The following is a 27491-nucleotide window of genomic DNA, read 5'->3' as shown; positions in this document are numbered from 1 at the left end:
AGTGTTTTAAAACTGATCTCTGACAAGTTCATAAAACTGTTTTTAAAACTGTTCTCTGACCAGTTTATGAAGCTGATCTCTGACAAGTTCATAAAACTGATCTCTGACCAGTTTTTTAAAACTGATCTGGTACCTGGTTAAAACTGATCTCTGATCAGTTCATAAAACTGATCTCTCACCTGTTTAAAACTGATGTTTGACATGTGACCTGTACATAAAGCTGTTCTCTGACCTGTGTATGAAGCTGTTCTCTGACCTGTTCATAAAACTGATCTCAGATCAGTGTTTTAAAACTGATCTATGACCAGTTTATAAAGCTGATCTCTGATCAGTTTATATAACTGATCTCTGACCTTTATAAAGCTGATGCCTGACGTGTTTTTAAAACTGATATTTGATCACATTGTAAAACTGATCTCAGATCAGTTTTTTAAAACTGATCTCTCACCTGTTTAAAACTGATCTCTGACTTGTTTTTAAAACTGATCTCTGATCAGTTTATATAACTGATCTCTGACCTCTATAAAGCTGATGCCTGACGTGTTTTTAAAACTGATATTTGGTCACATTGTAAAACTGATCTCAGATCAGTTTCTTAAAACTGATCTCTCACCTGTTTAAAACTGATCTCTGACCAGTTTTTTAAAACTGATCTGGTACCTGTTTAAAACTGATCTCTGATCAGTTCATAAAACTGATCTCTCACCTGTTTAAAACTGATCTCTGATCAGTTCATAAAACTGATCTCTGACCAGTTTATATAACTGATCTCTGACCTTTATAAAGCTGATGCCTGACGTGTTTTTAAAACTGATATTTGATCACATTGTAAAACTGATCTCAGATCAGTTTTTTAAAACTGATCTCTCACCTGTTTAAAACTGATCTCTGACCAGTTTTTTAAAACTGATCTGGTACCTGTTTAAAACTGATCTCTGATCAGTTCATAAAACTGATCTCTCACCTGTTTAAAACTGATGTTTGACATGTTTTTAAAACTGATATTTGATCACATTGTAAAACTGATCTCAGATCAGTTTCTTAAAACTGATCTCTCACCTGTTTAAAACTGATCTCTGACTTGTTTTTAAAACTGATCTCTGATCAGTTTATGAAACTGATCTCTGACCAGATTATATAACTGATCTCTGACCTTTATAAAGCTGATGCCTGACGTGTTTTTAAAACTGATATTTGATCACATTGTAAAACTGATCTCAGATCAGTTTTTTAAAACTGATCTGGTACCTGTTTAAAACTGATCTCTGATCAGTTCATAAAACTGATCTCTCACCTGTTTAAAACTGATCTCTGACTTGTTTTTAAAACTGATCTCTGATCAGTTTATATAACTGATCTCTGACCTTTATAAAGCTGATGCCTGACATGTTTTTAAAACTGATATTTGATCACATTGTAAAACTGATCTCAGATCAGTTTTTTAAAACTGATCTCTCACCTGTTTAAAACTGATCTCTGACCAGTTTTTTAAAACTGATCTGGTACCTGTTTAAAACTGATCTCTGATCAGTTCATAAAACTGATCTCTCACCTGTTTAAAACTGATGTTTGACATGTTTTTAAAACTGATATTTGATCACATTGTAAAACTGATCTCAGATCAGTTTCTTAAAACTGATCTCTCACCTGTTTAAAAATGATCTCTGACTTGTTTTTAAAACTGATCTCTGATCAGTTTATATAACTGATCTCTGACCTCTATAAAGCTGATGCCTGACGTGTTTTTAAAACTGATATTTGGTCACATTGTAAAACTGATCTCTCACCTGTTTAAAACTGATCTCTGACTTGTTTTTAAAACTGATCTCTGATCAGTTTATGAAACTGATCTCTGACCAGATTATATAACTGATCTCTGACCTTTATAAAGCTGATGCCTGACGTGTTTTTAAAACTGATATTTGATCACATTGTAAAACTGATCTCAGATCAGTTTTTTAAAACTGATCTGGTACCTGTTTAAAACTGATCTCTGATCAGTTCATAAAACTGATCTCTGACCAGTTTATATAACTGATCTCTGACCTTTATAAAGCTGATGCCTGACATGTTTTTAAAACTGATATTTGATCACATTGTAAAACTGATCTCAGATAAGTTTATAAAGCTGATCTCTGACCTGTTCATAAAACTGATCTCAGATCAGTGTTTTAAAACTGATTTCTGACAAGTTCATAAAACTGTTTTTAAAACTGTTCTCTGACCAGTTTATGAAGCTGATCTCTGACAAGTTCATAAAACTGATCTCTGACCAGTTTTTTAAAACTGATCTGGTACCTGGTTAAAACTGATCTCTGATCAGTTCATAAAACTGATCTCTCACCTGTTTAAAACTGATGTTTGACATGTGACCTGTACATAAAGCTGTTCTCTGACCTGTGTATGAAGCTGTTCTCTGACCTGTTCATAAAACTGATCTCAGATCAGTGTTTTAAAACTGATCTATGACCAGTTTATAAAGCTGATCTCTGATCAGTTTATATAACTGATCTCTGACCTTTATAAAGCTGATGCCTGGCGTGTTTTTAAAACTGATATTTGATCACATTGTAAAACTGATCTCAGATCAGTTTTTTAAAACTGATCTCTCACCTGTTTAAAACTGATCTCTGACTTGTTTTTAAAACTGATCTCTGATCAGTTTATATAACTGATCTCTGACCTCTATAAAGCTGATGCCTGACGTGTTTTTAAAACTGATATTTGGTCACATTGTAAAACTGATCTCAGATCAGTTTCTTAAAACTGATCTCTCACCTGTTTAAAACTGATCTCTGACCAGTTTTTTAAAACTGATCTGGTACCTGTTTAAAACTGATCTCTGATCAGTTCATAAAACTGATCTCTCACCTGTTTAAAACTGATCTCTGATCAGTTCATAAAACTGATCTCTGACCAGTTTATATAACTGATCTCTGACCTTTATAAAGCTGATGCCTGACGTGTTTTTAAAACTGATATTTGATCACATTGTAAAACTGATCTCAGATCAGTTTTTTAAAACTGATCTCTCACCTGTTTAAAACTGATCTCTGACCAGTTTTTTAAAACTGATCTGGTACCTGTTTAAAACTGATCTCTGATCAGTTCATAAAACTGATCTCTCACCTGTTTAAAACTGATGTTTGACATGTTTTTAAAACTGATATTTGATCACATTGTAAAACTGATCTCAGATCAGTTTCTTAAAACTGATCTCTCACCTGTTTAAAACTGATCTCTGACCAGTTTTTTAAAACTGATCTGGTACCTGTTTAAAACTGATCTCTGATCAGTTCATAAAACTGATCTCTCACCTGTTTAAAACTGATCTCTGACCAGTTTTTTAAAACTGATCTGGTACCTGTTTAAAACTGATCTCTGATCAGTTCATAAAACTGATCTCTCACCTGTTTAAAACTGATCTCTGATCAGTTTATATAACTGATCTCTGACCTGTTTAAAACTGATGTTTGACATGTTTTTAAAACTGATATTTGGTCACATTGTAAAACTGATCTCAGATCAGTTTCTTAAAACTGATCTCTCACCTGTTTAAAACTGATCTCTGACTTGTTTTTAAAACTGATCTCTGATCAGTTTATGAAACTGATCTCTGACCAGATTATATAACTGATCTCTGACCTTTATAAAGCTGATGCCTGACGTGTTTTTAAAACTGATATTTGATCACATTGTAAAACTGATCTCAGATCAGTTTTTTAAAACTGATCTCTCACCTGTTTAAAACTGATGTTTGACATGTTTTTAAAACTGATATTTGGTCACATTGTAAAACTGATCTCAGATCAGTTTCTTAAAACTGATCTCTCACCTGTTTAAAACTGATCTCTGACTTGTTTTTAAAACTGATCTCTGATCAGTTTATGAAACTGATCTCTGACCAGATTATATAACTGATCTCTGACCTTTATAAAGCTGATGCCTGACGTGTTTTTAAAACTGATATTTGATCACATTGTAAAACTGATCTCAGATCAGTTTTTTAAAACTGATCTCTCACCTGTTTAAAAATGATCTCTGACTTGTTTTTAAAACTGATCTCTGATCAGTTCATAAAACTGATCTCTCACCTGTTTAAAACTGATGTTTGACATGTTTTTAAAACTGATATTTGATCACATTGTAAAACTGATCTCAGATCAGTTTCTTAAAACTGATCTGAGAATCTGATCTTAAAACTGATCTCTCACCTGTTTAAAAATGATCTCTGACTTGTTTTTAAAACTGATCTCTGATCAGTTTATATAACTGATCTCTGACCTCTATAAAGCTGATGCCTGACGTGTTTTTAAAACTGATATTTGGTCACATTGTAAAACTGATCTCTCACCTGTTTAAAACTGATCTCTGACTTGTTTTTAAAACTGATCTCTGATCAGTTTATGAAACTGATCTCTGACCAGATTATATAACTGATCTCTGACCTTTATAAAGCTGATGCCTGACGTGTTTTTAAAACTGATATTTGATCACATTGTAAAACTGATCTCAGATCAGTTTTTTAAAACTGATCTCTCACCTGTTTAAAACTGATGTTTGACATGTTTTTAAAACTGATATTTGATCACATTGTAAAACTGATCTCAGATCAGTTTCTTAAAACTGATCTCTCACCTGTTTAAAACTGATCTCTGATCAGTTCATAAAACTGATCTCTGACCAGTTTATATAACTGATCTCTGACCTTTATAAAGCTGATGCCTGACGTGTTTTTAAAACTGATATTTGATCACATTGTAAAACTGATCTCAGATCAGTTTTTTAAAACTGATCTCTCACCTGTTTAAAACTGATCTCTGACCAGTTTTTTAAAACTGATCTGGTACCTGTTTAAAACTGATCTCTGATCAGTTCATAAAACTGATCTCTCACCTGTTTAAAACTGATGTTTGACATGTTTTTAAAACTGATATTTGATCACATTGTAAAACTGATCTCAGATCAGTTTCTTAAAACTGATCTCTCACCTGTTTAAAACTGATCTCTGACCAGTTTTTTAAAACTGATCTGGTACCTGTTTAAAACTGATCTCTGATCAGTTCATAAAACTGATCTCTCACCTGTTTAAAACTGATCTCTGACCAGTTTTTTAAAACTGATCTGGTACCTGTTTAAAACTGATCTCTGATCAGTTCATAAAACTGATCTCTCACCTGTTTAAAACTGATCTCTGATCAGTTTATATAACTGATCTCTGACCTGTTTAAAACTGATGTTTGACATGTTTTTAAAACTGATATTTGGTCACATTGTAAAACTGATCTCAGATCAGTTTCTTAAAACTGATCTCTCACCTGTTTAAAACTGATCTCTGACTTGTTTTTAAAACTGATCTCTGATCAGTTTATGAAACTGATCTCTGACCAGATTATATAACTGATCTCTGACCTTTATAAAGCTGATGCCTGACGTGTTTTTAAAACTGATATTTGATCACATTGTAAAACTGATCTCAGATCAGTTTTTTAAAACTGATCTCTCACCTGTTTAAAACTGATCTCTGACTTGTTTTTAAAACTGATCTCTGATCAGTTTATATAACTGATCTCTGACCTTTATAAAGCTGATGCATGACATGTTTTTAAAACTGATATTTGATCACATTGTAAAACTGATCTCAGATCAGTTTTTTAAAACTGATCTCTCACCTGTTTAAAACTGATCTCTGACCAGTTTTTTAAAACTGATCTGGTACCTGTTTAAAACTGATCTCTGATCAGTTCATAAAACTGATCTCTCACCTGTTTAAAACTGATGTTTGACATGTTTTTAAAACTGATATTTGATCACATTGTAAAACTGATCTCTCACCTGTTTAAAAATGATCTCTGACTTGTTTTTAAAACTGATCTCTGATCAGTTTATATAACTGATCTCTGACCTCTATAAAGCTGATGCCTGACGTGTTTTTAAAACTGATATTTGGTCACATTGTAAAACTGATCTCTCACCTGTTTAAAACTGATCTCTGACTTGTTTTTAAAACTGATCTCTGATCAGTTTATGAAACTGATCTCTGACCAGATTATATAACTGATCTCTGACCTTTATAAAGCTGATGCCTGACGTGTTTTTAAAACTGATATTTGATCACATTGTAAAACTGATCTCAGATCAGTTTTTTAAAACTGATCTCTCACCTGTTTAAAACTGATGTTTGACATGTTTTTAAAACTGATATTTGGTCACATTGTAAAACTGATCTCAGATCAGTTTCTTAAAACTGATCTCTCACCTGTTTAAAACTGATCTCTGACTTGTTTTTAAAACTGATCTCTGATCAGTTTATGAAACTGATCTCTGACCAGATTATATAACTGATCTCTGACCTTTATAAAGCTGATGCCTGACGTGTTTTTAAAACTGATATTTGATCACATTGTAAAACTGATCTCAGATCAGTTTTTTAAAACTGATCTCTCACCTGTTTAAAACTGATCTCTGACCAGTTTTTTAAAACTGATCTGGTACCTGTTTAAAACTGATCTCTGATCAGTTCATAAAACTGATCTCTCACCTGTTTAAAACTGATGTTTGACATGTTTTTAAAACTGATATTTGATCACATTGTAAAACTGATCTCAAATCAGTTTCTTAAAACTGTTCTCTCACCTGTTTAAAAATGATCTCTGACTTGTTTTTAAAACTGATCTCTGATCAGTTTATATAACTGATCTCTGACCTCTATAAAGCTGATGCCTGACGTGTTTTTAAAACTGATATTTGGTCACATTGTAAAACTGATCTCTCACCTGTTTAAAACTGATCTCTGACTTGTTTTTAAAACTGATCTCTGATCAGTTTATGAAACTGATCTCTGACCAGATTATATAACTGATCTCTGACCTTTATAAAGCTGATGCCTGACGTGTTTTTAAAACTGATATTTGATCACATTGTAAAACTGATCTCTCACCTGTTTAAAACTGATGTTTGACATGTTTTTAAAACTGATATTTGATCACATTGTAAAACTGATCTCAGATCAGTTTCTTAAAACTGATCTCTCACCTGTTTAAAAATGATCTCTAACTTGTTTTTAAAACTGATCTCTGATCAGTTTATATAACTGATCTCTGACCTCTATAAAGCTGATGCCTGACATGTTTTTAAAACTGATATTTGGTCACATTGTAAAACTGATCTCAGATCAGTTTCTTAAAACTGATCTCTCACCTGTTTAAAACTGATCTCTGACTTGTTTTTAAAACTGATCTCTGATCAGTTTATGAAACTGATCTCTGACCAGATTATATAACTGATCTCTGACCTTTATAAAGCTGATGCCTGACGTGTTTTTAAAACTGATATTTGATCACATTGTAAAACTGATCTCAGATCAGTTTTTTAAAACTGATCTCTCACCTGTTTAAAACTGATCTCTGACCAGTTTTTTTAAAACTGATCTGGTACCTGTTTAAAACTGATCTCTGATCAGTTCATAAAACTGATCTCTCACCTGTTTAAAACTGATGTTTGACATGTTTTTAAAACTGATATTTGATCACATTGTAAAACTGATCTCAAATCAGTTTCTTAAAACTGTTCTCTCACCTGTTTAAAAATGATCTCTGACTTGTTTTTAAAACTGATCTCTGATCAGTTTATATAACTGATCTCTGACCTCTATAAAGCTGATGCCTGACGTGTTTTTAAAACTGATATTTGGTCACATTGTAAAACTGATCTCTCACCTGTTTAAAACTGATCTCTGACTTGTTTTTAAAACTGATCTCTGATCAGTTTATGAAACTGATCTCTGACCAGATTATATAACTGATCTCTGACCTTTATAAAGCTGATGCCTGACGTGTTTTTAAAACTGATATTTGATCACATTGTAAAACTGATCTCAGATCAGTTTTTTAAAACTGATCTCTCACCTGTTTAAAACTGATGTTTGACATGTTTTTAAAACTGATATTTGATCACATTGTAAAACTGATCTCAGATCAGTTTCTTAAAACTGATCTCTCACCTGTTTAAAAATGATCTCTAACTTGTTTTTAAAACTGATCTCTGATCAGTTTATATAACTGATCTCTGACCTCTATAAAGCTGATGCCTGACGTGTTTTTAAAACTGATATTTGGTCACATTGTAAAACTGATCTCAGATCAGTTTCTTAAAACTGATCTCTCACCTGTTTAAAACTGATCTCTGACTTGTTTTTAATACTGATCTCTGATCAGTTCATAAAACTGATCTCTCACCTGTTTAAAACTGATCTCTGATCAGTTTATATAACTGATCTCTGACCTCTATAAAGCTGATGCCTGACGTGTTTTTAAAACTGATATTTGATCACATTGTAAAACTGATCTCAGATCAGTTTTTTAAAACTGATCTCTCACCTGTTTAAAACTGATCTCTGACTTGTTTTTAAAACTGATCTCTGATCAGTTTATGAAACTGATCTCTGACCAGATTATATAACTGATCTCTGACCTTTATAAAGCTGATGCCTGACGTGTTTTTAAAACTGATATTTGATCACATTGTAAAACTGATCTCAGATCAGTTTTTTAAAACTGATCTCTCACCTGTTTAAAACTGATCTCTGACTTGTTTTTAAAACTGATCTCTGATCAGTTTATATAACTGATCTCTGACCTTTATAAAGCTGATGCCTGACATGTTTTTAAAACTGATATTTGATCACATTGTAAAACTGATCTCAGATCAGTTTTTTAAAACTGATCTCTCACCTGTTTAAAACTGATCTCTGACCAGTTTTTTAAAACTGATCTGGTACCTGTTTAAAACTGATCTCTCACCTGTTTAAAACTGATGTTTGACATGTTTTTAAAACTGATATTTGATCACATTGTAAAACTGATCTCAGATCAGTTTCTTAAAACTGATCTCTCACCTGTTTAAAAATGATCTCTGACTTGTTTTTAAAACTGATCTCTGATCAGTTTATATAACTGATCTCTGACCTCTATAAAGCTGATGCCTGACGTGTTTTTAAAACTGATATTTGGTCACATTGTAAAACTGATCTCTCACCTGTTTAAAACTGATCTCTGACTTGTTTTTAAAACTGATCTCTGATCAGTTTATGAAACTGATCTCTGACCAGATTATATAACTGATCTCTGACCTTTATAAAGCTGATGCCTGACGTGTTTTTAAAACTGATATTTGATCACATTGTAAAACTGATCTCAGATCAGTTTTTTAAAACTGATCTCTCACCTGTTTAAAACTGATGTTTGACATGTTTTTAAAACTGATATTTGGTCACATTGTAAAACTGATCTCAGATCAGTTTCTTAAAACTGATCTCTCACCTGTTTAAAACTGATCTCTGACTTGTTTTTAAAACTGATCTCTGATCAGTTTATGAAACTGATCTCTGACCAGATTATATAACTGATCTCTGACCTTTATAAAGCTGATGCCTGACGTGTTTTTAAAACTGATATTTGATCACATTGTAAAACTGATCTCAGATCAGTTTTTTAAAACTGATCTGGTACCTGTTTAAAACTGATCTCTGACCAGTTTATAAAGCTGATCTCTGACCTGTTCATAAAACTGATCTCAGATCAGTGTTTTAAAACTGATCTCTGACAAGTTCATAAAACTGTTTTTAAAACTGTTCTCTGACCAGTTTATGAAGCTGATCTCTGACAAGTTCAAGAAACTGATCTCTGACCTGTTCTTACTTGTTGAGCGTGGAGGGGGAGCCTGATCGGTGGAAATGAACAATCTGCCACTTCCCGTCGCGGCGGTGCCACACCCTGGTCTCCTCTGATTGGGCCGTGCGAGGCGTTCCATTGGCATCGATGTACTGCGTCACTCTGATGTAAGCGATGCAGGCGGCCTCGTCACCAACCAGGTGGATGTGAGGATTCAAGATGGTGGTGTGGACCGGTTTACTGTTCTTAGACCACACTGAGGAGACAGGTGGACAGAATTTAATCAGGTGTCACTGCTATCGTCTCATGGACACCAGGTATCATAGTCTCTAAACCAGAATGAGAAAGTCAATCATACAGTAAGTTTGGTTCGACTCACAGTTTTCAAAATAAAAGCGGTGGAAGTCAAGGCCCTCAACCAGATTCCCCAAAGCCTCAGGCTCAAACGCCGTCACAGCCGGATCACACATTTTACTGAGAGGACAGACAGGTTTTACTGAGAGGACAGACAGGTTTTACTGAGGGGACAGACAGGTTTTAATGAGAGGACAGACAGGTTTAACTGAGGGGACAGACAGGTTTTAATGAGAGGACAGACAGGTTTTACTGAGAGAACAGTGACACTTTCACAACAAGGGTCTTTTTGAGGACATAACAGAGATTATCGATGTCAGGAATGTGTGTGTGTGTGTGTGTGTGTGTGTGTGTGTGTGTGTGTGTGAGAGAGAGAGAGAGAGAGAGTGTGTGTGTGTTTGTGTGTGTGTGTGTGTGTGTGTGTGTGTGTGTGTGTGTGTGTGTGTCACATACGTGTAGCTCTCAAAGTCTCCGTTGCTGATCGCCTCAATGAGCTGCTCGGTGACTTTAATGATGTCCTGTTTCCTCACTGAGACACAGACAGACAGACAGACAGACAGACAGACAGGCAGGTATCATCACATCTGTGAGTGGTATTTAATCATTGGTTTATGTTTTGAATAGCTGTCAGTCATTAGTGAACAGTGCTGTGTGTGTGTGTGTGTGTGTGTGTGTGTGTGTGTGTGTCTGTGTGTCTGTGTGTCTGTGTGTGTGTCTGTGTGTGTGTCTGTGTCTGTGTGTGTGTCTGTGTGTCTCTGTCTGTGTGTCCCTCTGTCTCTCTGTGTGTACCTCTGGTGTCCTCGTCCTCGATGGTGGTGTTTGTGCTCTCAGATGATTCCTACAACAGAGAGACAACATGAATTACAGGAAAAAGTTTCATCACATTTCTTCTTCTGTTGATTTCAGCTTTTAATTTGAAGGTCTGGCTGTTGATGCTGATTCGCCCACACAAACAACAGGAAGGCTGCAGCTCATTCTCAGCTGTCACAGTCAGCTTCTGATTGGCTGCCAAACCTCAAGAAGGAAGGTGGGACTCATCAAATGTGAGCCAATCACGGGGAAGATACCAAAGTGTTTCTGTACTTCCTGTCTGCTTGTTAAAAATGTAAATTATTAGATTTATATAATGTCTCTTTTAACCAGGTTAACAGTCTGCTGAGCTAAATGCTAACATCAGCATGCTAACATCCTCACAAAGACAATGCTAACATTTTTTGCATATTCACCATCTTAGTTTAGCTTGTTAGCATGCTAACGTTAGCTAATCAGCAGTTAACAGCACAGCTGAGGCTGATTTGGACACATTCACATCACATTGACCTGATGGTGGCGTTAAAAGAGCAGTCAGAGGATCAGTAAAGTTTTCACAGTTCATCCTGAGGCGAACATGAAAAACAACAACAACAACAATAATAACAATAATCACAATAACAACAGTCCTCAGCAGCATTATTCTGACGATTATTTTGATGATAACAACATTGTGGATCCATCACCTTGACTCCGTCGGCCTTCTTGTTGCTTCCACTCTTTCCTCCTGAACGAGGGATGAGAACGAAGAGAAAGAAAAGCAGCAGAGTGAGAAAGAAAGGAACGAACGCAGAGAAGAGAAGAGACGGCATCGTACCGACAACCGCTGCCTACCAGCCCTTCAGCCTAGGAGGACTCAAAAAAAAAGGAAAGAAAAGGCCAATCCAAAGAAGAAAAAGTTTTAATGTAAAAAAATAAATAAATAACAAACAAAAAGAAAATGAAAGAAACAAAAAGTGTAAAAATGAGTTCACAGACGAGTGGAAAATAAAATACGTCAAAAAGACGACAAAAGTATTTTTTTCAACTGCAAAAACCACAAAAATGCTGAAATAGTCCAGAGCTGCTTCCTGTGTGTGTCTGACGGTGTGCAGACAGATAGACAGGCAGACAGACAGACAGACAGGTGGAGGGAGGTTCCGGCGTCACATGAGGGTCAGTCAGACAGAGCCGAGGACAAATTTAGTCTCAGCTTGAGATCGTTGGAGAGCAGAAACACAGAAACACATTCCAGAGTGCTGCTCACCGCTCGGCACGCCAAGCATGTTCAGCCAGCGGTGAGCTGCGGGCCCCCAGCAAAGAGGGGCCCTTGGCACAGAGAGCGGAAACTCATTGATTGTCACTGTGACCTCACAGGTGACAGACGACACGCTGGTCCTCGACCAGTCAAAGCTCACCGTGTTTCAGACCTGCGTGATGTCACACATATAGAAACAGTGTAAATAAACATGGCGTCCACCTCGCAGCACCACCATTCACTTCACCATGTTTCCAGGTGAAGAGCACACTGTGCTCCTATTGGTCAACGACCTGACGCGCTGTCACATTAGCGGTGGATGTTCACACCTGTCGAGGTGACAGAGTCAAGCTCCTGATTTGTCAGCTTGTTCTTCCTGTTTGTCCCTGTCGATCAACAATATTTGAGTCACAGTTGAAATCTGAATTATTCCAGTTCGATCTTTGGTTTGGCCGCTGCTGTTCATTCACTCGTCAATAAGGTGATCAGCTATAACAAACTGTGTGCTGAAGTTTGATCTGAAGGTTGTTGATGTGTTTCAGCTCTTCGACGCTTTTTCTTGTTGATGATCCTCAAACTGACGAATCATTTTCAGCTGAACTCAGTTTTCATCCATTCACTTTATCGTTTCTGTAACTTTGTGTTCTTTTATTTTGTTTGATGTTATTTTATGTCAGAATTCAGAAAGATTTCAATAAAAAGTTCTACTGCATGTGTGGAAAGAGCTGTATGAAACCCGTCTGTCTCCATCCGTCTGTCTCCACCCGTCTGTCTCCACTCATCTGTCTCTCTCTCTCTGTCGGTGGTTTCCAGGCTATCTATAGACCCACGGTGTCCTGAGTGTGTGTGAAATGTGAAAACAGCTGAGAGACACACACACACACACACACACATACACACACACACACACAGAGGCATGCACACATGCACGCACACAAACACACACATACACACTCTCAGTGTTAACCTGTTAATTGTGTGAATACCAGCAGCTGATTGGTTGGCATTAACCTCTGCTACTGTAACATAAACCCGCAGGTCAAAGGTCAAAACTCCCAAATCCGCAGCTCAATGCACACAGGTCATGTGATCCACTGATGACAAACAGGAGACAGGTGAACACATAACCTCTGACCTCTGACCACCAGATGAGACGAGAGCAGATACTAGACTTACCGGAGAAATTTCTGGTCGCTAACATGGTGGTCAGGATGGCTCCCTACAGGAAAGGAAGATTAACAGTTTAAGTTTATGGACTTCGTTAAAGGAAGTTTGTTTCAGGAAGTGATGCTCGTCTCGCTGTGACATCATAATCACAGACGCAGACAACAGATGGACGTCTCACTCTCACATAGAAAAGAACATCTGACCTGTGACCTCTGACCTCAGCCTACCTTGAGTTTCCTCCTGGCGTTGAACTTCTTCAGACACTCCACTGTCTCCTGTCTGTGCATGCAGGACGCCACAGTGGAGCGATGCTGCGAGGAAGATCACACATCATCGTCACTGTGATGACAAACGCTGCCGGCACTGAATTCAGCACAAATATAAAGAAGAGCCTCACAGAGATCCAGGGGTGTTTGAGCGCCTCGGCCGCTGTGATCCGCTTGGATGGATTGATGGTCAGCATCTTGTTAATGAGATCTTTGGCTTCAGGGGTCACTGTGTCCCATTCAGGAGAGGGAAACTAAGGAGGAAGAGGAGGAGAGGAGGAGGAGAGGGTGAGAGCAGGTCACAGTGAGCTGATCTGGATGTGACAGAGGTCAAGGGTCACATGACCTACATCATAAGCTCCAGCTTTGATCTGCTGGTAGAGACGATGTTGATCTTCATCCCAGAATGGAGGATAACCAACCAATAAGATGTAGAGAATCACACCTGAGAGACAGAGAGACACACCTGAGAAAGGAAAGGAAACAAGAAAAGAAAGGAAGAAGGAAAGGAAAGGAAAGGAAAGGAAAGGAAAGGAAAGGAAACAACAAAAGGAAACAAGAAGAGCAGCAGAAAGGAATCTGACCACAAGCCCAAAGGTCGACGGCTTTGCCATAAGGATCCTTCCTCAAGACCTCTGGAGACAGGTAACCAGGGGTCCCCGCAAAGCCTGTAAACACATAAACAAACACACAATGTAAGACAAAGCACAGGAAAATCAGATGAAATAAAATAAAGTCCAGTAGAAAAAAAGACTGATAAAAGAAAAAAGTTTAATAAAATAAATAGAAATAAAAAAGAGAAAGCATTAAAATAAAATGAATCATATGTTAAAAAAAAAAACAACAACTATTTAAATAAAGTGAATGAAAGGGAACACGATGAAAGAGCTCTGTGAAAAGTAAAAATAAAACCACTTACACACTGCAAAATCACAGTAGTATTAGCAGTACTGATACTGCAGTAGTAGGGCAGTATTAGTATCTGTGAAGTCTTACCGAACCACGCCTGCTGGTCTCCCTCCACCTCGATGGCGAGGCCGAAGTCGGCCAGTTTCACCGCCGCTCCTTTAGACTTGGACGCCAGCAGCAGGTTCTCTGGCTGGAGACACAGGGGAGATGCTAACATGCTAACTCTGCCCATTCGTTTGCATGGGAGAGGCTAACAATGGTAAGTGGACCTGCATGTCCGTTTCTCCTTGTGTTGGCTGATTGATTAATGATGATGATGATGATGATGATCTGGAAATGCCTACAAAGAGATTTACTGTTAATGGACTGGAAGAGGCCCCTCTCACTGAGGAACTGAAGGACAGCACACCTGAACAGGTATTTCCTATTCATTGTTTACTCTTCCTGGAACTAAATGTAGTCTCTGTTCAGTCAATGACACGTAATCCAAGTACTAGTACTTTCAGGGTTCAACTGTTTGAAGGCATGAACCACAGGTCTTTTTAAAGATTCACGTCTTCAGTAGTTGGCTTGAAGCTGAGAGCCACAGACAGGAAGTGAAACATTACTGAAACGGACTGATGCTGTTGCAAACATGAGGTTTGATGATAAAACCAAAATGATTGTTATGAAGCAAAGTCAGTGGCACATCACGAGACATTTGGACAGACAGGTACCTTCAGGTCTCGATGGACCACGCCCATCTGGTGACAGTGTAGCACCGCCTCCAGAATCTGCTGGATACAGTGACTGTTCACAGAGAGACAGGGGTCAGAGGTCAGAGATCACATGAAGGGCTGAGCAGTAGATGTGTGTTCAGTTTACTGTCCTAAACATAAAACTGTTCCAGGATCAGTGTCTATGAATCAGTGATGAAGATGAAGGGCGAGTAGAGGAGGAGAAAGAAAAGACATGATGCGTGTTTCCTACCTGGCGTCAGCTTCACTGTAATATTCTCTGGCTACGATGTCTTCAAATAACTCTCCGCCTGTTACCCTGAGAGAGACACAAAGCACTGTGGAACACCTGAAGTGTCCTGAATAGGTAAAATGACCAGGAACAACGTAAAGTCACAAGAAGTCACGTGATGTCATGTGAACAACATTAAGTCACGTGAAGCGACAGCGACGAAATACAACAAACATGACATCATGCAGCACCACGTTAACATAACAATATGAAATACAACACAAACAGAAAAACACGACGAAGCAAAGTGTCACGTAGAAAACATTCTGTAACAGAAGATTCAGTCATTTCAGACACTTATCCAACAACGTGCATATGAATGCACACGCTGATGGTGCAGTTTTTGGGGTTCAGTATCTCGTCCAAGGACACTTCGGCATGTGGACTGCCAAGGCCAGGGATCGAACCACCAACCTCTTGATTGGTGGATGACCTCTACCTCCTGAGCCACAGCCGCCCAGTTAAAGGTTCACGATGCAGGAAGCGTCGTCACTGTGTGTAAACCTGTCTGTAAACCTGTCTGCTTCTGGCTGGTTACCTGATCATTTCCTGTCTATAAAGGCCTGACCTCAGCTGTGTGCTGTCATTGGCTGGAAGCTACACGCTCAGTGCCCAAAGGCTGAAGCCCAGAAATGACCCAACACAACAAAAGCAGAGGAAGAAAAGAAAATCCAGGCAGTGTCTGTGCAGATCAAAATGCCACCACACAGTTTTTATGGGTCTGTGCCACGTTTTCAGGAAAGTCCTGCAGAGTACACCTTTAATGATCCAGCTTCATATAACACAACACAACGTAACACAGTGTGACGTCATGGAACAACAACATGACAAGAACATCATCACATGTATGTAAAACACAGTGTCATAGAACATGACAGAACATAACAGAACATAATAGAACATAATAGAATAGAGTAGAGCAGGACTCACAGGTCAAAGATGAGGTAATGGTGCGCCTCCTCTGAAATGCTGTCATGTAGTCGAACTAAAGGAAAGAAAGAAAGAAAACTTTATTGAATGTTTATGAATCTACAGGATGAACTGACTGGTGACTTGCTGGTTAGCTAACGAGACAGAAGAAGAAAAGATGCTAGGTGCTAGGCTAGCAGTTTCTCCCTTGCAGTCTTTGTGGTGACTGGACTGAACAGGTTCTGGACCTGCCGGACACAGAGATGAAACTGATCCACCTGACACCTGATCCGAGATCAGACGGCTTCAATAAAATGTCAGAGCTGTGTGTACTTACACGTAGTTTAGCTGTTAGCATGCTAACTCCTATAGATCTAAACTGTTATTTCTTCACATTCTGTACAATGTTTGTTCATTTTTTCAACATTTGTAATTGATTGATTTATGAAATCACAAGAATTCAAAAAAACATCTTGTCTCTTTGGTGTTTTTAACATATTAATGGAATATTCAGTGATCCACGAGTCCGTTCAGGTGGCCAATACAACAGGGCAAGGTGATACATATGACGACAGCCGACAACAATCACAACATCACATATCAGCCAACTTTAAGGCTGACGAAGGACGACACACCACATGCATCCAATCACATGTTCAGAATGAATGAAAATTACTTTTAGTGTGGTATTACTACTGGTACTGCAGTAAACGGTGGGAATACTTCATCTGCAGCGCTGGATATCATTATGACGACTGTATCTGCTTTGAATGTAGAAACTCTGTATAGATTGTATAATAGGATATATAACAAGAGGAGAGAGAAGCTGCTGCCTACACACACACACACACACACACACACACACACACCTGTGTGAAGCACTCAGAAAGAAATAATCAGGTTTTTCTCTCGAAACACTCCCACACAGTACAGCAGTGGGATTTGATTTGTGTGTGTGTGTGTGTGTGTGTGTGTATGTGTGTGTGTGTGTATGTGTGTGCGCGTGTGTGTGTGTGTAGGAGGAAAGAGGGTTTTGATGCCTTCACCTAAGGACACTGTTGCCTAGCGACACAAACACACACACACACACACACACACACACACACACACACACACACACTAAGTTACGTAACACTCCTCAGTATCTGCAGAGCATCACCTGCCCACACAGAGCTCTGATTGGACGCTTGGTTCGGCTGCAGCCTGCTGATTGGCTGGTTGGGTCCACGTGAGGTCATATTTGAACATCTGACTCTGGTTCAGTTTGTTTCCACTTAAATAAAGACTGACTTTGTTTTCTGGAGAATGTGATCAGATCCTCAGTCTGAAGTTTTTTCTACTGCAGTGGGAAGAACTGTCAACAGAAGGATGCTTTTATTGTGAAACAGCCACAGGAAGTGTCACTCCTGATTATTGTCTCTGTCGGCGTAAATTAGTTCATCATAAATCTATATTTTCTATGAATGACTTTAACAGGACTGGTTGTTATTTTAAAGTACACGTTTGTAGTATGAGACAACCAGACACATCCATCCAGAGCTAATGTCGACATTATTGATCCATCGATCCATCAATCAATTGATCCATCTGTCGATCTAAACAGTAAGCTCTAGATATGAGTACGCTCAGATACACGTGAACGTGAGCAGCTCAAAAGAATACAGTGTGGGTATAAGTACAAGATAAGACAGTAGTATAAGCATACTGTATTGGTCACATACATGCAGTAGAGACAGTGACGAACCTACAGGCTCCTGTTTAAGAGGCTGCAGGTGTTTGACGGGCTGAGAAACAGCAGGACGGTTAAAGCACAGCCACGTGGTGACGAAGACGTCGTCGTCATCATCATCATCACCGCTGACAACACAGCGTGGATGTGATCCAGTCTGAGGAAGGCTGTTAATCAGCTGACACTGAGGACGGACAGCTCAGTGACAGTTTGACGTCTCTTTCACGACAAACACATTTCACTGTTCTGAGATCAGCTCTCTATCCGACAGTCAGACTTCCTTTAAACATATCTGAGTCAAATTTAAATCATCATCTTATTCACTTCAACGGCTCATCCATATTCTAGAAACATCGTTTCATCATCATCACCATCATCATCATCATCACCATCATCGTCATCATCATCAACATCATCACCACCAAGAAGTACTTGTAGTTGCAGGATAGTTGCAGTATAAGCACTTGTATTCACAGTACCATTGCAGTAGTACCAGCTGTAGCGGCAGTACCAGTGTAGTAGTACCACCTGTAGCGGTAGTACCATTGCAGTAGTATTAGCTTTAGTGGTAGTACCGTTGCAGTAGTACCAGCTGTAGCAGTAGTACTGTTGCAGTAGTACCAGCTGTAGCAGTAGTACTGTTGCAGTAGTACCAGCTGTAGCAGTAGTACCTTTGCAGTAGTACCAGCTGTAGCAGTAGTACCGTTGCAGTAGTACCAGCTGTAGCAGTAGTACCGTTGCAGTCGGTTGGAAAAGCTGCAGATTCATCATGAACACGTTCTGTCCTCTGACTCAAACAGTCGTTCTGCTGGTGTCTCAGTATTGGATGACAGACCTGAATGTATGTTCAACACTTTTCTGAAGAAATTCAGAGGATCAGACGAGCTGTCGGGTCCTCAGGTACATGGTCTGTACTGCGTCCACTTCAAACATACTCAGTCAGCATGACTCAGTGTCTCAGGCTGCTGCCTTCATACTCCTCTTCAAGCTTTTTCTCTCTGTCTTTAACTGCAGGACATCCGATCATCTGCTTAGAGTCCACCGTCCTCTCCAGACTCTATCAAAGCAGAAGCCTGATTTTCAGCAGCTCAGCACCTTCTTGGATCTGAACAGCAGTTTTTTCGACCACAGACTCTTGTGAACGTCTTAAATGACATCAGTCAAACTCAGTGCTGGTACACGGGGTTGGACTTTCTGGCACAGAGCAAAACTGGTTTGAATCTAATTTGAACGACGACAAGTACGACTTGGTCGCTAAGGACACACGTCTTGACACCGCCGCTGCCTCAGATCACAGGAAACGACTGAACACCTGACCAGCATCGCTGCATGTTCTCACGTAGTGTTGAGTGTCTGTTCATACGCTGTTTCCTGTCTGATATAAAGTGCTTTGACTTGAAAGGTGCAGTACAAATAAACTTACAGCTGTAGAAGAAGAAGTAGGAGTACTAGAAGGAGGAAGAGTAACAATCGCAGCAGTACTAGTAACCTCAGCAGTAAGAGTAATACTTGCAGTAGCACTCGTAGTAGCAATACAGCAGTAGCAGTAGTACCTACAGTATATATAGCAGTACTCACCAATGTTGGGGTGCTTCAGTAAACGACAGATTCGAGCTTCGCGGTCCAACTTCTGATGATCTGCCAAAACACGAAAACGCATCGGTCATTGATCAGAGTTATTGATCAGGAATGAAGATGAAGGGTCAGACCATGTGATTTCAACCAATCAGAGCCATGACATCTGTGCGCTCTGCCCTGATTGGATAGCTCAGCAATGAGTCATGTGGAGCTGCAGACGCCTTCGGAGATCCAAACTGAGAGAAGCTCTGCTGCTGCAGGCTGCTAAAGTTAGCACAATGCTAACCTGAGTGCTAACTGTCTGTCCTCTGATCTGCGCTCATGGAAGTGTTGAATCATTCATCTGAGTCATTTCATTTCTTATGTTTTTATTCATTTTGTTATATAATAAGAATAAACTCTATGAGCAGCAGTGAGCACAGCTATGACTGAGTTTTGCTCCACTACAGTATTTTCAAAGGTTGTTGGTCCTGCATGCAGCCGACATGAATAATACCTGCAGACGCGACCCAGGGCTGCAGAGAACGACTGTTTTCACTGTGGCTATAGCTAATATTCAATACAGCAGAAGCAAAGATCAGCCATAAGTCAGACATCAGACAGAAGTATGGTGGCCTTTAGGGTCAAAACACACTGAAAATGTGTTGTGCGATCACTCTGAGCTCTTCACTGGAAGCCACGATCGATTGTTTTAGCTTTCATAGCTCAGACAGAGCAGCAGACTCTGGGATGTTTCAGGTGTGTCGCTCACAGCTGCAGGTGAAAGACGCACCCTGCTGAAACATTTGTCTCCGACCTTTGAAAGGCTGCTGCTGTCTGTGTGTTTGTTTCTGTGGTTGTTCTTCATCATGTTCTGACTTTCAACCAAAACCACAAAGTCCCTCAGCACCCAGCTCACTTTAACCTCTCCATCCAGAGCCGCAGGGACTGATCCGGGATCAGTTTCGGCTCAACGAACACAGAGACTCTGTGAGGTGACGAGTGTCCGGCAGCCAACAGAGAATCTGCAGAGGAAGCTTTCAAAGACTGAGATGAAGAGCGAGAACGACCCGAGCTGGAAACTGATCTGAGGACTGTTCAAAGAGCAGGAATCCTTCAAATCACACAGAAATGAAGCAGAGAGCTGCTGCAGAGACACTCAGCAAACAAATGTCCTGCTGGCTTCAAACCCACACACGCACGCACACACACACACACACACACACACACACACACACACACACAGAGTGATACAAAGCAAACACAGACTGTTGATTTAAAGAACATTTGATGGTTTCAGCTTCTCGTTTCCAATAAGACAAACTGCTCAGATGGTGTTAGACTCTCAGAGAGATGATGAAGATGAGGATGAGGATGAGGATGAGGATGAGGATGAGGATGAGGATGATGATTTCTCTGACACGATATTAAAAATCAGATATTAAAGACAATCACTGACCATCATTCACTACCAGCAGCTGTAAAATCTTCTGTTCATGCTGCTTCTCATTAGCGGTGGTCAAAGTATTCAGTACAACATTCTGGAAATACTTCATTAGTGATAAAAACTGCATTCAGAATCTTACTTAAAAAAACTGAAGTACAAAAGTTATAATAATGATAATATGTGATATTGTGACGACCCCTCACTTTGATCTGCTGACCCTTTGGAGGGGCCTGACCCCTACACTGGGCCCCACTGGCCTAAACTAGCTACCTGTATATGAAGTATTTGAAAGTATCTCCACCTACAGCTCCAACAGTAACATTCTGTTCCAACATTGATACTTCAGTATTAATCACAGTACTTTTACTTTTAAAAACTACATCTGGCTGATGATACCTCTGTACTTTTGCTTAAGTAGTATTTAAAAAGAGTATTCTGACACTGTGGATTTGGACTGACGGAGCTTCAGACTGCAGCCGTCAGGAAGGATGAAGGATGAAGGGATGATGAGTGTTGGAGCTGAAGATGAGGAGGAGGCGATCTGGCATCTGAACACATGGACTTTCTGAGGGTGTGAAGAAGAACAAAGTCCTGTTTTCTGCTGTTTGTGATTCAATCCACAGCATTTAATACTGAGCTGACGTCAAACAGGACGTCTTCATCAGGGGCGTCCAGCTTCATCATCATCATCATCATCCTCATGTCAGTCAAACAATCGATCAAACAGAAATGAACTCTTCCCATAGTTGATCAATCGTTTCAGTCATTCAAAAATCTGGTTGAGCATTTTGTCCTTTTTTTCGTCTCCCAGGATCATAGTTTGGAAAGAAATGCACATTTGAAGATTTTTGGAAAATGTGATGCACTTTTTTTTTAAAGAAATAATCGACAGACTGAGCAACGCTCAAGAGAAGGACTGACAGGAATGAACGAGTGATTCCTTTGAATGAATGAGTAATTCCTCTGAATGAACGAGTGTTTCCTTTGAATGAAAGAGTGATTCCTCTGAATGAACGAGTGTTTCCTTTGAATGAAAGAGTGATTCCTTTCAATGAACGAGAGGTTCCTTTGAATGAATGAGTGACTCCATTGAATGAAAGAGTGATGAGATCAGCAGATAAACGTCTGCAGGTTACATCATTATTAATATCCTGTTGGTCATGTTCAGCATCATTACAGTGTTGATAACAGGAGTTACTGCACTGTTACACACACACTTCTTTGTCAACTTAACAGGGTGTTGCTAAGCAACAGACACACATACACACACACACACACAGAAAAGGCAGAGGTGAAACAACTGACGGAATTCTCAACGACGTCGATTTAACTGTTTCGACTCTAAAATCAATAAATATGCAGCATGAAAGTCAAACACACAGAAAACATGAAGGAACGATTATCTGTTCAACTGCTTCACACTACAGGAAAACTACAGCCATGATGGAGGAGCAGGGAGAGGAGGAGGAGGAGGAGCAGGAGGAGGTGACGCAGTGATTAGTAATAAAGTCACTTTCATTGGTGATAAAAGTACTTTTTATGTAAGGACTGTCTGAAACCCATGAACATGAACGTGACACTTCAGGCTGCAAGATCGTCCTTCAGGTCGTCCTTCAGATCGTCCTTCAGATGGTGGCAGACGCAGGTTTCATGTTGCTTTCATGGGCTTTAAATTAGATGTTACTTTATACTTGTGAACCTGCATCTCAAACAACGAGAATCAATGAGAAATGATTCTGAGTAGCTGCTGTGTATGAACGCTGCCCTGAACCTGAATACTTCAAACGCTCTGATGAAGACACCTTGATAACCTTTTTCTATGTTTTGGAAGATGCTCGAGTCTCTCACGAGTGATGTTGTGTCTCTGATGTTATCTGATCATTTATGAAATCAATTGATCTACGATCCACTCAGACTTTCTCAGGAAGCAGCAACAAAACAGCTGAGACAAACTAGAAAATCACAGACAGGAAACATAAAGTTAAGCACCTTCAACACATTTGTTGTTCAGCCACGAGGAACAAGAACGCACAGAAAACACGACGAAACACCCGAAAACATAGAGTCACAACACAAGTCCTGGACTTTAGCCATCATTACGATCATCATCAGCCTCAGCACGCACACAGGAAACCCCTGTTTGATCCGGTCTTTGGTGGTCTAAACCTCCATCTGCAGGGCGGAGCTCAAACCCTACATGGAGGACATGTCACCTTATTTCAGCAACACCAGCAAATCATGAAGCTCCAGACGAACTCCAGGCTAAATATATGTGTGTGTGTGTGTGTGTGTGTGCGTGCGTGTGTGTGTGTATGTTGTCTGCAGTCCTTCAGGTCCTCACCTCTGGCTGATAACTTCTTGGTATTGATGATCTTGGCGGCGTACTCCTGGCCCGACAGCACCTTCACGCAGCGTCGTACCACTGAAAACGCTCCCCTGGAAACGCAACAGGAAAAAACAAGAACATTGTCTCAGTTTAACTAAAACCTTTTCCACGTTCTAATAAGAACGTTCTTCACCTTCTAACAATATGTTTTTTAATTCAAACAATATATTTGTCTATGTACAAACTATCTAACAAAGTATTTTCATGTTCTCAGAAGATATTTGGCATGTTTTGAGTTCTGAGTTCTAACAATATTCTTCACATTCAAACAAGCCATTTTTTGCGTTCTAACAAGATGTTCTTCATGTTCTAACAAGATGTTTGTCACAGTCTAAGTTGTAACAAGGTATTTTTTACATTCTAACCAGATCATTCTAACTAACATCATTTAGCTTGAGTTAGCTTCGAGAGTTAGTTGAATCTTAAAAATCAAATTATACAAATCTGTGAGTTTACTTGTTGGTTTTACAAATAACCCCTTTTGTTTTTATAATCTCCAACTTCACATAAGTAGCTAAACTACCTAGTTGACTCAGTGTTAGCTATGTTGTGTGAAGGTGCAGCTGTTGGATGATGGTGATGAAATGAGAACGTTCAGATGTCTATGATCCCCTCAGGATGAACTGTATTGATCCTTATTGATCCTCTGACTGCTCATGTAGCGCCACCATCAGGTCAACATGTTGATGCGTCCAGTACTTTGTTTTATTCATTCACATTACATTCACATCAACCTCTGCTGCCCTTTGTGTTTATTGATAATTTGCTAATGTTAGCATGCTAAATTAAGATGGTGAACATGGTCAACATTGCACCTGCTAAACGTCAGCATGTTAACATTGTCATTGCGAGCATGTTAGCATGTTGATGTTAGCATTAATGTCAAAGAGCTGTTAGCATGTTGATGTTAGCATTAATGTCAAAGAGCTGTTAACATGGCTGCAAATTTTCAGTGTTGTTGACGTCATTGGTAAACCGCCGTCATCTCACATTTCAATGATTTCATGAACAGTGTTCGTCTTTCTGAAGAACTTTAATGCTTCACATGTCAAACTCTGCGTCTTTGAATTCAAGCAAATGTGAAAACCTCACAGGACGGCGTTCAGGCGACACGTTCATCTGTTTTATATGTCTCTTCAACGCTACTACTACTACTACTAGAACTACTACTACTGCAACTACTACTACTACTGCTGCTACTAATAACAACATTATTACTGCTGCTAATATCACTGCTACTACTGCTAATATCACTGCTGCTATTAACACTATTACTAATATTACTGCTGCTGCTGCTGCTGCTAGTGCTACTACTATTACTATTACTATACATTACTGCTACTGCAAATATCACTTACTATTACTATTATCACTACAAGTGCTTCTGAAAATATTACTACTACTGCTCCTGCTGATAGAACTGATACAAATATTAAAACTGTAACTACTTTTACTGTTGCTTTTACTATTCCTACTACTTGTGCTGTTATTACTGCTTCTACCACCGAAAGTATCATGAGTACTGCTAATACAATTGCAGATACTACTGAAAATATTATTAGTAGTGTTATCACTACTGCTAACAGTGCTAAGATTAATACTATTGTTACTGTTAATACTACTGCAAATGTTACTTCTACTGGTACTGTTCCTGCAGATACTAGTGCTACTTACACTGGTGCAGCTTTACCAGCACAAAGCTGCTTTTAGTTGTACTGGTGCTACTGGTGAGCTGTCCAACATACAAACTGGACGTGTGCAGTGGCTGCTGACCGAACAGACGCCCCAGGTGCATTATGGTAAATGTAGGAGCAGAGGTGAGGATGACTCCAGCTCTGCTGCTCAGATTCAGTGATCAATAAATACTACATTGGCAAAATATAGATAAGAATTTCCTGCTGATCAGATTCATCGATGCAAGTGAAACAGTTTTGCAGAAAAGAGCTTTCTGTCTGTTTCTTATGAACGCTGCATTCTGCCACCCACCACCACATTATGTAAGAGACCTGGCATTATGTGTGTGTGTGCGTGTGTGAGTGAGTGTGTGTGTGTGTGTGTGTGCGTGTGTGTGTGTGTGTGTGTGTGTGTGTGAGTGTGAGCGAGTGAGTGTGTGTGTGTGTGTGTGTGTGTGTGTGTGTGTGAGTAAGTGAGTGTGTGTGTGTGTGTGTGTGTGTGTGTGTGTGTGTGTGTGTGGGCGGTGAGTGGGATGAGGTCAAAAAGGTGATACACTCATCCCTCCATCCGTCCATGTATCTCTCTGTCTGTCTGTCTGTCTGTCTGTCTGTCATTATTGATCAAAGACTGATCACCAACACAATCAATAATGCAGAAATAATCTATATGACTTGAAGCCCACTAACTGAAGGCATATTAGCTGAATATGTCTCATCAATTATTATTGAATTCATAATTTAAAAAATACTATTGCTTATTGAATTCATAATTCAATAAGAGGAACAAACTTTACAAATGAAACACACTGTGCAAAAACCTATTAACTAATTAAAATAAACAGAATACAATGAGTAAAAATACATAAAAAAAAATCTATAAACAAAACATTTGTTAATTATAAAATATACAACAATAGTAATAATAATATTTTGAAAAATCTAAATAAAAGTATACAAATTTAAGTCTAGATACAAAAAAATTCTACAAATATGACAAAATGTCATTAGAATATAAACATATGAATTAGAATTTTACCAAAAACATATTTTTTGTATCAAATTTATGAAACGACTTCAACACAAAGTAAGAACAAAACAACATCAATGAATGAAAAGAGAAGAAATCTCACAGAGAACAGAGGAAACTGAACATTCCATAAATATAAATAGAACTGTGCTTCATCATTACAGGTACTCCTGACTTTAATGGTGAAGATGATGGTGATGATGATGATGATGATGATGATGATGATGATGATGATGATGATGATGATGAAGATACTTACTTGCCCAGCTCTTCATACAGCTGATACTCCTCGGTGAAACGAGTGCAGATGACCGTTGCCATAGCGACCCAGCGGGGTGAGGGTCAGGGGGCTCCCTGTCCGAGGATGATGATGGTGATGGTGATGAAGAAGGCCAAGAGTTAGACCTGTCTGTCTGTACGTCTGTCTGAAGGATGGAGGAGAGAAGACAGAAAGAGAAGAAGAACAGAAGAAGCAGAGAGATGAAGAGAGAGAGAGTTCTGGACGGAGGAGAGGAAGAGGAGGAGGAGGAAGAGAAGGAGAAGGAGGAGGAGGAAGAAGAAGATGGAGGGATGATGGAGAGAGCAGTGAGGAGAGCTGCGTCTCTCTGTCTCTCTATCCTGATCTGTGGGGGAGAGAGAGAAAGACGCTTTCAGACGCTCCACCTGCCCACCCACTCTCTGCCATCGGCCAATCACAGGCCGGGACGCGCACGCTCGCACACACACACACACATACAGAGGGTCGCCATGGTAACTCCATCCTCTCTGTCTGTGCTGGAAAGTAAGACTGCAAACATCGCCAGCTCTGAGAGATATTCAGGAAAACTGCAATACTAAAAATATTACTGCTGACAGAACTAACAGTATTACTAACGCTAAAACTACTACTGCTACTGCAAATATTACAAATATTACAACTGACAAAACTAACAGTATTACTAACACTAAAACTACTACTGCTACTGCAAATACTATTGCTTCAAAAATGAGTTTCTACTGTCACCACTATACTGTTTGTGTAGATATATTTCTACAACTATTACAAATACTATTTCTACAGCGCATATTTCTACTACTGCTAATGGAACTGACACCAAAAATATTACTGGAATTATAACAGCTACTACTAATAGCAGAGCACGATACTGCTAAAACTGCTGCTTTCAGGAAGAGGGATCGCAGGGTAAGCATGGCACCTCTCAGCCTCCCTGGAAAGGCTTTTGTTAGGCTGCTGGACAGGAGACTGACGGACTCTTGAACCTCAGATTCAGGAGGAGCAATGCCTCCTGCTGTTAATCCTTGCAAGAATCCTGGAGCAGCTGCAGGAGGTTGTCAGTCCAG

The 27491-nt window shown here is 39.3% G+C and overlaps 1 protein-coding gene across 2 annotated transcripts in view; it reads right to left on the bottom strand.

The window, feature by feature from the left end:
• camk2a (calcium/calmodulin-dependent protein kinase II alpha) overlaps nt 1–26837 on the bottom strand; it is a 34187-nt gene extending 7350 nt beyond the window's left edge. Inside the window, exons 1-17 of one of the 2 annotated variants that reach the window (XM_076750589.1) lie at nt 26410–26837; nt 23406–23500; nt 19639–19698; nt 16353–16407; nt 15384–15449; nt 15131–15203; nt 14502–14604; nt 14090–14173; nt 13856–13950; nt 13637–13759; nt 13467–13550; nt 13249–13291; nt 11522–11562; nt 10815–10863; nt 10479–10554; nt 10051–10145; nt 9689–9927 (exon numbers count right to left, since the gene is read on the bottom strand). In XM_076750589.1, coding sequence (XP_076606704.1) covers nt 9695–9927; nt 10051–10145; nt 10479–10554; nt 10815–10863; nt 11522–11562; nt 13249–13291; nt 13467–13550; nt 13637–13759; nt 13856–13950; nt 14090–14173; nt 14502–14604; nt 15131–15203; nt 15384–15449; nt 16353–16407; nt 19639–19698; nt 23406–23500; nt 26410–26471 — 1437 coding nt within the window. In that variant the 5' untranslated portion in view covers nt 26472–26837 and the 3' untranslated portion in view covers nt 9689–9694. The remainder of the gene's footprint in view (nt 1–9688; nt 9928–10050; nt 10146–10478; nt 10555–10814; nt 10864–11521; nt 11563–13248; nt 13292–13466; nt 13551–13636; nt 13760–13855; nt 13951–14089; nt 14174–14501; nt 14605–15130; nt 15204–15383; nt 15450–16352; nt 16408–19638; nt 19699–23405; nt 23501–26409) is intronic. The other variant, XM_076750590.1, reaches the window with a different exon arrangement.
• Nucleotides 26838–27491: the final 654 nt, after the last annotated feature.

This window comes from Chaetodon auriga, chromosome 15, assembly GCF_051107435.1.
Source record: "Chaetodon auriga isolate fChaAug3 chromosome 15, fChaAug3.hap1, whole genome shotgun sequence".
Classification (NCBI taxonomy): Eukaryota; Metazoa; Chordata; class Actinopteri; order Chaetodontiformes; family Chaetodontidae; genus Chaetodon; species Chaetodon auriga.
The sequence above is the reverse complement of the archived record's forward strand: the minus strand, read 5'-3'. Positions and strand labels throughout refer to the sequence as shown.